This window comes from Macaca nemestrina, chromosome 7 (genome assembly GCF_043159975.1).
Source record: "Macaca nemestrina isolate mMacNem1 chromosome 7, mMacNem.hap1, whole genome shotgun sequence".
NCBI lineage: Eukaryota > Metazoa > Chordata > Mammalia > Primates > Cercopithecidae > Macaca > Macaca nemestrina.
Window position 1 is genome coordinate 158,159,320 of NC_092131.1, and position 13,219 is coordinate 158,172,538.

Sequence of the window (13,219 nt, forward strand, 5' to 3'; positions counted from 1 at the left end):
GATTTAATCCATCCTGGCCCATGGTTCCATTCCATGGAATCCGACTACAGTTAAGTCGTCACTTAACATCGTTGATAGGGTCTTAGAAACTGCAACTTTAAGCAAAATGATGTACAATGAAACTTGTTTTCCTCATCAACATTATAACAAAATGGGGCTGGGCGTGGTGGCTCACATCTATAATCCCAGCACAAAAACCTGTCTCTACAAAAAGATACAAAAATTAGCTAGGCATGGTGGCACATGCCTGTAGTCCCAGCTACTCAGGAGGCTGAGGTGGGAGGATCACCTGAGCCTGGGAGGTCGAGGCTGCAGTGAGCTATGATTGCACTACTGCACTCCAGTCTAGGCAATGGAGTAAGACTGTCTCAAAAAACTAAAAAACTTTTTCAAAATTATAACAAAATGATGCTGAAGAAAACATTGGAGGACCTGCTGTAACATTTGACTTAAAGTCATGGTTTCCAGGAGCCTGTTGACAACGTGAGGACTTAATGGACATGATCAGCAGGATCATGAACTAGAAAGTGCCTTGGATTCTATCCTTGGTTTTGCCATTAACCACCCACCACATGACTTCAGGTAACCCCTTGCCCACACTACCTTGTGGAGTTACTGAAAGATAAAATGAAAGTGCTTTAAAAAGTTGAAAGCATTATACAAATTTAAGATTTTAGCACAGGGACAGCTAGGACTATGAGGAGCTTCTGAAAGCAGAGATTGAGAACTGTGGCAAATGTATGAGCCGTGAGGCAATGGAAGGCGTAACTGGATGGCAGGTGCCCTGCCTTTGCCCCCACCCCCTCTCTCTCTTGTCCTACTCATTCATAGCCCAGATTCCAGGGCTTATTCCTCTGGAGAATCCTTAACTGTGCCTGTGCCAAGACAGGCTCCACCAGGCTGGTCAAGCAGGCTGCCTGGGTGCAAATGGTCAAGCCATGAGGGAGCCAAGGAAGATGGACACACTGCTTCTGAAAGGTTACTAACACCTTTTTAAGAGAGACCTTTGGACCGCTTTGTGTCCTGGGAGAAGGGGAAAAAAGATAGCTTTGGGCATCTGGAGCTAGCCCTGAACCAAAAAACTCCCTAATCAGCCTGACTTAGGTAAAACCTTTACTGAGCTAGGAATCTGGTTCAGTCTGGGATTGTCAGGGACTATTTCAGGGCAACAGAAAGGGACTGGCTTTTCTTGTCATAGGTCACAAAGGCAGAGAGAACCACACCAGCACTACCAAGATGGCCAGGAGTGGAAAATGTAGACGTTGAGCCTAAAACAAGAAGCCATGTCCTTGGGAGCACTGTGATGTGGGCCACACTCACTCACTGTATGCCCAAAGCCTCTGGCCTGGGTAGCTGCTGTTCAGTTGAGAGTGTAACCAGCTAGTTTTCCCTGCCAGGGCTTGAGTCCTGTGAGAACCTTGGAAAGAGAGGAGATAATGGGTAGTTTTAAGGGATAGAATACCCCTTTCTCCTACCAAATGTAAGAGAAATCCACCCACCCACCCCTCACCGACCCAACAAGATCTTCTCAGAAACCGTTTTGTGCTCTGAAGGGCCTAAAGATAGGGGAGCTTTTCAGCCTATCCTAGACCCAGCTCCTTCTCAGGGGAAAAGAGGGAGCTGGCCAGGGACTACTCCCACGCCCCCTCAAGAAGAGCAGAGAGAGTTTCTACCCCATCATTCCACAAGGTCAGAACAGCTAGAACGGAGACTGAAGAGATTGAGAGCAGCTGCAGAAATCCAAAAATTTTGACCTTATGAGCTCAAGATGCTGTATGCTGATGCTGGATTTTTACAAGGATACTCAGTATTTGATGGAACCCAGTTAGGCAAGACATTCTCCTTCTCCCCATTCCTACTTCTCTTTTGTTAAAAAGTTTATAGTTACAGTGTCTCGCTATGTTGCCCAGCCTGGTCTTGAACCCTTTGGCTCAAGTGATCCACCCGCCTTGGCCTCCCAAAGTGCTGGGATTACAGATGGGAGCCATCGCGTCTGGCCCATTCCTGCCTCTTAAAGCCTTCCACCCAATAGGCAGACTTGAGACTCAAACCGTGGTGCCAGCTCTGCATCGGGTAGTTTGGAATTCAGATTCTTTCAAATTGGGGTAAAAACCAGGCCTAGGACACTAAAGGCAAGGAAGGCAGAATCTTTAAGAAATTAGGGGCTGGGTGTGGTGGCTCACGCCTATAATCCTAGCACTTTTGGAGGCCAGGCATTCTAGACCAGCATGGCCAAAATGCCAAACCCCATCTCTACTCAAAATACAAAAAATTAGCCAGGCGTGGTGGCAGACACCTGTAATCCCAGCCACTCAGAAGGCTGAAACACGAGAATCGCTTGAACCCAGGAGGCAGAGGCTGTAGTGAGCCAAGATTGCACCACTGCATTCCAACCTGGGCGACAGAGTAAGACTCCGTCTCAAAAAAAAACCACGCACACACAAATTAGGCCAAAACCATAAGCAAAAAGCAAAGAAATACTTTTCTAAAATGGCCACTGTGATTTCTATGGCTCCTCTTGTTTCATACATATATTTTATATATATCATATATATCATATATACATGATATATATTTTATATTATATGTGCTATATATAGTAATATATATAATATAGTATATTATATATACTATATATAATATATACTATATATATTATATATTATATATATATATATATGAGACAGTCTTGCTCTGTTGCTTAGGCTGGAATGCAGTGGTGTGATCTTGGTTCACTGCAGCTTTGACCTCCCAGCCTCAAGCAACCCACCCACCTACAAAGTAACTGGGACAACAGGCATGCACTACCACACCTGGCTTCCTCCCCACCCCAAGGCAGAATCTTGCTCTGTTGCCCAGGCTGGAGTGCAGTGGCACGATCTCTGCTCACTGCAACCTCTGCCTCCCGAGTTCAAGAAGTTCTTCTGCCTCAGCCTCCCGAGTAGCTGGGATTACAGGCACCCACCACCACACAAATACAAAGTTTTGTATTTTTAGTAGAGATGGGGTTTCACCATGTTGGCCAGGCTGGTCTCGAACTCCTTACCTCGTGATCCGCCTGCCTCGGCCTCCTAAAGTGCTGGGATTACAGGCGTGAGCCACGGTGCCCAGCCTTTTTTTTTTTTTTTTTTTTTTTTTTTTGAGACGGAGTCTCGCTCTGTCGCCCAGGCTGGAGTGCAGTGGCGCTATCTCGGCTCACTGCAAGCTCCGCCTCCCGGGTTTACGCCATTCTCCTGCCTCAGCCTCCCGAGTAGCTGGGACTACAGGCGCCCGCCACCTCGCCCGGCTAATTTTTTTGTATTTTTAGTAGAGACGGGGTTTCATTGTGTTAGCCAGGATGGTCTCGATCTCCTGACCTCGTGATCCGCCCGTCTCGGCCTCCCAAAGTGCTGGGATTACAGGCTTGAGCCACCGCGCCCGGCCTTTTTTTTTTTTTTTTGAACATGGAGTCTCACTCTGTTGCCGAGGATGGAGTGTAATGGTGCAATCTCAGCTCACTGCTGCAACCTCCGCCTCCCAGGTTCAAGCGATTCTCCTGCCTCAGCCTCCCAAGTAGCTGGGATTATAGGCATGTGCCACCACACCTAATTTTGTATTTTTACTTGAGATGGGGTTTCACCACGTTGGCCAGGCTGGTCTGGAACTCCTGATCTCAAGCAGTCCACCCACCTTGGCCTCCCAAAGTGCTGAGATTACAGGCATGAGCCATCACGCCCAGGCTGTCATCTTCTTGATATATAGAAATAGAGTGCAGCGGCTACTGCTGCTGGTCATGTGGGTGTGCAGAATGGTACCCAATAAAACACAGTGGGTGCCACTGGAAAGCAAAGGGTGCATTGGGACACAGCCTAGTCATGTTCCTTTTGCCTTTCTAGGCCTAGAGTCCCTACGGGACAGTGCCCATTCCACGCCAGTGCGTTCCTCTTCCCATGGGGACACCTTCCTGCCTCACGTGAGAAGCAGCCGGACAGATAGCAATGAGCGAGTAGCTGTGATTGCAGACGAGGCCTACAGCCCTGCAGACAGCGTGCTGCCCACCCCTGTGGCTGAGCACAGCCTGGAGCTGATGTTGCTTTCCCGGCAGATCAATGGAGCCACCTGCAGCATCGAGGAGGAGAAGGAATCTGAAGCCAGCACCCCAACTGCTACAGAGGTGGAGGCCCTTGGGGGAGAGCTGAGGGCCCTGTGTCAGGGGCACAGCGGGCCCGAGGAGGAACAGGTGAATAAGTTTGTTCTAAGTGTCCTCCGTTTGCTCCTTGTGACCATGGGACTCCTCTTTGTTTTGCTCCTCCTCCTGATCATCCTTACCGAGTCTGACCTTGACATTGCCTTTTTCCGCGATATCCGCCAGACCCCCGAGTTTGAACAATTCCACTATCAATACTTTTGTCCCCTCAGGCGATGGTTTGCCTGCAAAATCCGCTCAGTGGTGAGCCTGCTCATTGACACCTGAGAAGGCATGACTCCTCCCAAAAACTAGCCAGGTGGACCAAGGAGCCCGGCTACCCATTCCCAGCAATGGGACCCATCGCGGAACCATCGGCACATATACCAAGTCCTCCTCTCATGACTCAAAGTCCACTGCAGCCTAGGAGGGTGTTTCCCAGAAGAAGAAAGGGATAGGCTCACACCCTGTCTAAACAAACTGGGAAAACTCATTTTCTTCAGAAGTTATTTCAAGAAAGGCTCAGCGACTCTGTTTCTCATCTTTCCAATTTGCAGGATAATTTTTGGTTTATGAATTTTGATTTTTCATAGATGTGTATTATTTTGAAGTATCAAATAAAAATAATTTATTTTACTATTACTGATTATTGCAGTAGTGTCACCTAGCAGAGGGGACACTAGTTGAAGACTAGAGAGCTGCTGTCCTCTGTATTCTGCAGGAGCTTTCCTGCTGGTGCCACTGGGTTCCAGTAGATTAGTCACTGCAGCCTCAGCAGGGCAGGCCAGGGATCTGGACAATGAGGACTGTTTAGTTTTTTTTGCCAGACAGAACTTTTAAAAAAGTAAACATCCATGTAGAATGATTAAATGGAAAGTTGCTTCTTATGATGGTCTGAGTTGGATTTTCTTTTCCTTTTGTTTTTTCAAATCTGAGCAGAGTGGGCATCTGAAGGGACCACCGCTACAGCAGCAGCAGCAGCAGGGGTGGGGTAAGTCTGTCCCCTTAGTCTAGAGCCTAGTGGGCATCACCACAGTTTTGTATAATGAAACTAGACTTAACGTGATTTTTTTTTCTGAAGAACCTCAAGACTTTTATAGTGCTCCAGGGGCGTTAAATGAATGCAGTGGTGCCAGAGATAGTTCTGTCAGAAATGTTGGACAAAGTATGGTTAAGAGAAAGAGTTAAGTTACCTGAGAGACTGTTGAGATTTGGAGAGCAGTGCTTATTTTATATACACCCCCCGACCCAAAGACTATTTCAATTTATATTTTAACAACAAAATGTTATTTTCTTAACAATTCATATTTTGTTTTTACTTTATGGATTAAGAAAATAGACCCTGATGAACTAAACGATGCAAGAAAGAAACTGATCCTGAGAATGAAAAGCTTCAGAAAATAGAATTCCAAGATCAACAGCCTTAGAAGGGACCAGGAAAAGAATCTTTTAAAATAGGATTTCTAAGAGATGCCTACAAAACACAGAAGGTGACCGTGGCAGAGACCAACACTTAGATGTAGAAATGCTGCCCCCTAGGGTCATCCTCTGCATAAGTTCTAGGAAAGCATCACCATCCTTGCAGAGGGAAGTCCTGGAAGCACACAGAAGCACAGGCATAGGAAGGGTGAGTGTGGGGTCCTAGGCCCAAGCTCTTCAACTCTAAAACCAATCACACACAAGATCCTGTTTTCATCTCAGGGAGAGATTTCTAAGTCATCTGGGGCTTGAGGGCTTATTTAAGGATGGTCAATGGACATATTCCTGGACCCACACAAAAGTAGAGCAGCTGCTGATTCCCTAATTGGACAGCCCCAAACACAGAACAGAATGAGTCACTTGTAGATTTGACCTCCCCTATTTTGTCCCCTGAGATGGTAGAACCATGTCCATGTTTAGAATACAACAACTGTGGAATAATCGGGGCTCTTAGGGAGAGATTTGCATAATTTTAAAGACATCCTTTCATCTGGACCAGAGGTCAATAAACTTCTGTAAAGTGCTACACAGTAATTATTTTGGCTTAGCACGCCTTGCTCTGTCACAACCACTCAAGTCTGCCATCACAGCACAAAAACAGCCATAATTTGTAAATGAAGGAACATGGCTGTGTTCCAATAAAACTTTATGAAAACAGTGAGCTGAATTTGGCCTACAGGCCATAATATGCCAATCCTGATCTAGACAGTAAAACTGATCCTTACCAATATGTTAGCAGAAGAGGGTCGGTCAGCTCTGTTTCCATGCCTGACATGTATTAAAGATCTGGGACCTCTTCCCAGTGGAGGCACCAGGGTTGCTTGTTTAAAGGGTGCTTGAACAACTAACCAGCAAAAAGATGTCTGATGCCAAATGGCCAAGTACTGGAATGCTAAAACACAGCTGGAATCTAAGAAGGGAAGAGGGCCTCTCTGACCATTTTCATACCAGCAACAATTTAGGCAGAATTATAAACATCTGTTTATCGAGTGACAATATAAACCGAAAGAGATCCTAGTAGAGATTAGGGGTCAGTTAAAACCAACTAGCCACTGCCACTTGTCATCTACATAGCAAAGGCTTTATTTAGCACAGGACTAATGTGAAAAGTAGACCCAGAGATTAAAAGGCTGTCAGGAGACAGGGGGCTGGTGTCAACCTGGATATCTACTGTCTTATGCAACATAGAAGATTACCTTTTAGTGTAGTGCTCCTACCTCAGTTTGTAGAATCTGGTGTTTCTATGCAGTGAGTGATAGCCTCAACTCCGACCTTTCATATTCACATTAGAGACAGATGCAATTCCATATCCTAGTATGTTCCTTGTGTCTAGAGTTCTAACAGTACAGTAGTCTATGCCATTTCTAACAGCTAAATTTTGCTCTCTAAACAGAAACTTTAGGGTTGTTTTTTTCCAGGGCTCATCCCAGAAAATATGGATAGAAAAGTTTCCTTCAGTTTGCTTTTCAAATAGTGCTTGAATAATAAACCTCCTTTGGTGATTAGTCTTTTTTGGTATATCTCCACCATTAAAAATTGTTCAAGTTTTTAACCTGGTTATACTGTGTTCTAACATGTCTCATTTTCTCTCAAAATTATTTTATCTCATTGTAGAAAAAGCACTGGTTTTCATAGCTTCATCTATCAGAGGAAATAAAACTCTTACTAAAGAATAGTGTACTGCATCTTTAAGCAGTAGAGGGTAAACTACCTGCAAATGTGAATTTCTTAGTTTCATTTAAAATATATATAGTTGTTAACCTTCCGTGTGCCAAAAACTCTTAAGTTACATTTTCCTTCAAAGCAATGTACTTTTTTCTACATATGCAGTATGTAGTTAGCATAAAATCATTGGTGCCATGAAGATTATTTTTAAACTTAAATAAATATTTAAATATCATGGAAGAGTGGGCTTTTTCTTTAATAACAGCCTGTCTTATTTTCCTCCCTTAAAGTTACACATAGATAAAAGAATACCGGTGGGATTTACACAGCTGACTACTATTCACTTGGATCATATAAAATAATCATTTTGCTTGTATCCACCTATTATCCTTGTCCCATACCCCCAAATACATACTGTTAGAAACTGAGAAGTGGCCAGGCGCAGTGGCTCACGCCTGTAATCCCAGCACTTTGGGAGGCCGAGTCGGGCAGATCACGAGGTTAGGAGTTCAAGACCAGCCTGACCAACATGGTGAAACCCCCATCTCTACTAAAAATACAAAAATTAGCCGAGCATGGCAGCGCATGCCCATAATCCCAGCTACTCAGAAGGCTGAGGCAGGAGAGAATCACTTGAACCTGGGAGGCGGAGGTTGCAGTGAGCCGAGATCGCACCACTACACTCCAGCCTGGGTGACAGAGCAAGACTATCTCAAAAAAAAAAGAAACTGAGAAGCTATAAAATGTAATAATTTTAAAGTGAATTGGACATCATTTTTCTGATGAGGAAAACCAAGAAGGCTAAGTGATTTTCCCAAGATTACATAGTGGTAGAGCCCAAACTAGAACCCAGATGGTCCAGCTTCTTCTGGTCTGGTGTTCTTACTCAAGCCTGGAGTAAGTGGGAGCACAGAAAATACTTTCTAAAAAGGAACTACAATGATACCACCACCACATATTTACAAAATATATCCCTATAGCATTATCTTATCTGATTATGTAACCATCACTCTGTGGCTACAGAATTGGAAATGGTCTTCCAAATTCTATGAGGATAAGAGGTGACACTGGGGGCTTGGTCCACTGTGCTAGCTTCTTACCTAATCTTTGTCTTCTCAATTCTGCCTGCCCTCCACTCTCCCATTTCTGTTTCCAGATCATCTTCCTAAACACCAATCAGGCTATGTTACCTCCAAATTTCAGAGGTACCCACTACCTATAAAATGCTATCCAGCACACTATTCCCAGTGGAATTTTTTGTATGTTTTTATGACATAAGATTTTGCTTGAAGTGATCCAAAGAGTAAAAAGCACAAGAAACACTGGACCTGGGTGGCTTCCCATGGCCCTGCCGATTCACAGCAGCCTCCCTTCTGCTGACAGCTTATCAAGAACAGCCTGTGCACACACCCTGGTAGGACTCTAGTCCCTACTCCCTCTGCTTTGGATTCCTCTAGCACAATCTAGCTCCTCTGCACCTGAACACACTTAGTTTTAGCTCATGAACAGGCTTCCTCTTCAGACCCCTACAACCTGCTGATGGAATGGAGTAAAACAAGCAAAGCACACTTTTAATAAATTTCCTCTTGCTCAGCTTCCATTTTGGGGAAAACGTATCATAAAATGTTTTGTTTTTCAGCTCTGTGTAATTGTACTAAATGTTATCTTCCTCATAAATTCCACTTTTTCATTTGAAATCCAAATATTTACAGCCAAATGAGTCAAAATACAATCTGCTATCTTGGTATTTCTAGCCATCAACACCCTACTAAAAAGCAGGGGGAAATGTACTAAGTCAGAAAGGACAACCCAGTGGGACATGGAAGTTTTGGAATCTGAAGTTACAGGGCATAGATTTCCTCTTCTCAGTTTGATACAGAAGGCATGTGTGTCTTCTCCCCAACTCTACCCCATTTACTGTACATTGGCTGAAAGGATTTAAATCCTTGTATCCACAGCCCTAAGGATCCCTGCTTTCCTAGAGAACTCCCTTTCTAAAATCTTGGTGAAAAGGAAGCTTTTCAAAAGGCCAGGATAGGCCGGGCGCGGTGGCTCAAGCCTGTAATCCCAGCACTTTGGGAGGCCGAGACGGGTGGATCACAAGGTCAGGAGATCGAGACCATCCTGGCGAACACAGTGAAACCCCGTCTCTACTAAAAATACGTAAAAAACTAGCTGGGCGAGGTGGCGGGCGCCTGTAGTCCCAGCTACTCGGGAGGCTGAGGCAGGAGAATGGCGTAAACCTGGGAGGCGGAGCTTGCAGTGAGCTGAGATCCGGCCACTGCACTCCAGCCTGGGCAACAGAGCGAGACTCCATCTCAAAAAAAAAAAAAAAAAAAAAAAAAAGGCCAGAATACTAAAATAGGACTTAAGCAACTCAGATTCGATTAATTCCTAATCATTTGTGGTCTCTCCTAGTCTGACCAAGTCTCTGACAACCAAAAATGAGAATTGTCTGCTCCTTACTTAAAAGTTACATAACAAAAGGCTGGGTATGTTTAAAAAAAAAAAAAAAAAAGAATAAAAAGTGGAATTCAGAGCTTAAGAGATATCATAAAGGCCAAACTTACAGAAAAGGCTTATCCTGAAGGAAGCAATAATACACACATAATTACTGAAGCCGGCTGTAGGCAAGTCTGTGGGAGAAGTACCTTTCACTACAGATTACAGTGTAAGAAGGTCCCAAGGGGGACAATTTTCTTTTATGTGCTGTGTAGATTTAAACAATTACTCCATTAGAAAGCTTATCACCAAAAAAAAAAAAAAAGTCCCTAATTATTTTACTTTCTTCCTGCATTGCCTCCAGATACAACTCTATTAAGTGTAAGTGAATATAAATAGCACTGTTTATGAAGCTACTATGGCAAAAGAAACCACAAAAGTGAGGAACATCAAGAATTTGCTAACATTTATTGAAGAGGCCAGGCAATTATCGCCAAGTATTCAAAGCTTAAATGATAGTACTAATTTGATTGAGAGTAGTTTTCAGCATCTTTAAAAACAAAAACAAAAACAATTCCCATAGAACTAACCACTCTAGAACCCATGAGATTAATTGGTGTAGAAATGAAAAAGGGAGCCTAAAGCCTTTACAATGTTTCCTGAACAGTTTAATTATAACTCAACCTCACCTAGCTTTACTTTCCCTTTATAAATTAACATTTCCATCTCACTTGTCAATTCCTCTGCTTATACCAACTAGAAAATAGAGAACTATTGTTCATAAACACCTAAACCCATTGAAAAACTTTTTACACTTAGATTACAGAGAAGAAAATTATTTAGAAATTTGTTTTCAAGGAAATTATATATCACTATATTTCTGATATAGAATTATGCGAAAATATTTCCTCTTAGAATTCAAACATATTGCCAAAGCTGTTTACAAGTCTTTCAGTATTTGGCAATGAAGAATGAAAAAAGTTGGATAGATGTCACACAGTAATATGAATAACTGATTTGGCAGCTCCCCTCCCAACAATAAACACATTGAAATTACCATAACTTCTGAAAAGAAAACATTTTTGATAAAATACCAAAAGTGGTGAGTATTTCATAATATTTCACCTAAATATGAGTAAGAATGAAAGTATTCACTTAACAGGCTATTGAATTTCCTTTGGACAGTTTAAAGATCGGGACAGGTAAGACTGGGCATTCTTCATTCTAAGCAGTAGCTTTCACTTCTTTATCCATTACCCATGGTACTACAGTGATAAAATATATATATATAATTTATTTTACATCAAAATATACATAAACATATATACCTACCAATATATATGCATATGTAACTAAGTTTTACCAAATAATACTTACTCAAATATGTTTTCTGTTCTTTACAAATTCTTTCCTTTTCATTTTTTTCAACACCAGTCATTGTCATTTAACTGATTTCATGTGAAGAGCAAAAACCCAGTCTGAAAAACACAGGTCTGAGGCAATCTTATCCTGGAATGCCGGGACCGGGGCAGATCCAAACCCTGTGCTTGGGAGTCCTGCCTGTGTCTCAGGAGTCATCTAGAGGAAGGGGAAAGGAAAATACAAACAGACCCAGACCCTGCCCTGGGTAAACCAAAGCTGCTCGGCAAGTATCTTGGCATTTCACATAAGATTTAACCTACAGGCAGGGGGCAAAAAACGTTCTCAGTTAAAAAAAATCAAGTTTCAAATCACTGAGTTAGATTACCTTTCCGGGTCCCCTTCCAATGTGTGAGCCTAGAAATAAGTATTCATTCCAAACTATAAAATAAACCACAAATCACTATAGAATCAAAACCATATCATTAGATCACAAAAACTTTAATAGTCAAAGCTTTATAATTTATAATGTTAGAATTTCTCAGCATACTGTCTCAATTAAAAGTGCTCATGGCCAGGTGCAGTGGCTCATGCCTGTAATCCCAGCACTTTGGGAGGCCGAGGCAGGCAGATCACCTGAGGTCAGGAGTTTGAGACCAGCCTGGCCAACATGATGAAACCCCATGTCTACTAAAACTACAAAAAATATCCAGGCATGGTGGCAGGTGCCTGTAATCTCAGCTACTTGGGAGGCTGAAGCAGGAAAATCGCTTGAACCTGGGAGGCGGAGCTTGCAGTGAGCTGAGATCCGGCCACTGCACTCCAGCCCGGGCGACAGAGCAAGACTCCGTCTCAAAAAAAAAAAAAAAAATTTTTAAAAAGTCCTGAAGGCACCTGAGCCTCCCCTCAAATTCCCTCCCCATCCTGCAGAAGCAACCCTCCAAGACTTCTCCCTTACTAAAATTACACTCTTCTTATAGTCTTATTAATAAAACAATGTTAATATTTGCTAAATGTAACACGTTACCAAGTAAACACACTAAGGCACGCCAATTACTAGGTTCCTTGGACAGTGGTCTATTTGAACAAATTGATGTTCTTGAACCAAAAACTCAGCAGCTTTTTTCATTCATAAAAACATGTATCTTCCCGCTGGAATTACCTCCAGCCAAAATATACCGAGTTGGGTGCATGGCATTGATGGAACACACAGAGACAAGGCATTCTCCACCAAACGAATGCACCCTCTTTCCTGTCTCATGGAAGATTTCTACCCGTCGTGGATGGGCCATGCTGCCAACTATGACACAGTCTTCTTGTTTAGGATCCCACATGGCTTGGAACCTGGTCAGCCATCGCCCAGTGAAAGTGTTGTGCCTAGTGAGGAAAACAATATATTTTTTAAATGAAGTAAGGTTAAATAAGGTAGCACTGGGCAGAGGGTAAAGATGGCATTGCTCCTAAATGCTAGTTTTTTCTGCTAAGTTTCTTCTCATTAAGTTACTGAGTTACCACCAACCTTATCTCATCCTCTCTACAGGACTGAACCTCTGGACAGAGACGATCTCCTCCTCATCCAAAAATCTCCCAAAATAAAACATATGGAGTCCTTTATAGTACTCAAAAGCGGAAACACAAGTACTGCCCTTTTAGTCTCTTTGCCTTAATATCACTAACAATCCTTTTTCATTAAAGTATGGACTATAGAGAAACACATTTCCCACTGCTACTTAAATGATCCTATCATTAATGAAAATTCTTAGCCACTAGAATAATCACCCTACATAAATTTTTTAAACATATACAAAATATAGGTGGGCACAGTGGCCCATGCCTGTAATCCCAGCACTTTGGGAGGCTGAGGCAGGTTGGTCACCTGAGGTCAGGAGTTCGAGACCAGCCTGGCCAACATGGCGAAACCCAGTCTACTAAAAATACAAAAATTGGCTGGGCACAGTGGCTCACCCCTGTAATCCCAGCACTTTGGGAGGCCAAGGGTGTGGATCATTCAAGATCAGGAGTTTGAGACCAGCCTGGCCAACATGGTGAAACCCTGTCTCTACTAAAAATAGGAAAATTAGCTGGGCGTGGTGGCGGGCGCCTGTAATC

The 13,219-nt window shown here is 43.1% G+C and overlaps 2 protein-coding genes across 26 annotated transcripts in view; one reads left to right on the forward strand and one right to left on the reverse strand.

Moving 5' to 3' along the window:
- Positions 1-12,851, forward strand: part of LOC105491308 (FERM domain containing 5) — a 347,868-nt gene extending 335,017 nt beyond the window's left edge. For 12 of the 22 annotated variants that reach the window (XM_071066958.1, XM_071066956.1, XM_071066953.1 and 9 more), the window contains one exon: positions 3,876-8,037. In XM_071066958.1, coding sequence (XP_070923059.1) covers positions 3,876-4,453 — 578 coding nt within the window. In that variant the 3' untranslated portion in view covers positions 4,454-8,037. Of the gene's footprint in view, positions 1-3,875; positions 8,038-12,650 lie in introns of those variants that run through there. The other 10 variants (XM_071066947.1, XM_071066950.1, XM_071066946.1 and 7 more) reach the window with 7 other exon arrangements.
- The window catches only part of LOC105491277 (WD repeat domain 76), a 44,619-nt gene continuing 41,602 nt past the window's right edge, over positions 10,203-13,219 (reverse strand). For all 4 annotated transcript variants that reach the window (XM_011757534.3, XM_011757511.3, XM_011757544.3 and 1 more), the window contains exon 13: positions 10,203-12,487. In XM_011757534.3, the coding sequence (XP_011755836.1) occupies positions 12,223-12,487 (265 nt within the window). In that variant the 3' untranslated portion in view covers positions 10,203-12,222. The remainder of the gene's footprint in view (positions 12,488-13,219) is intronic.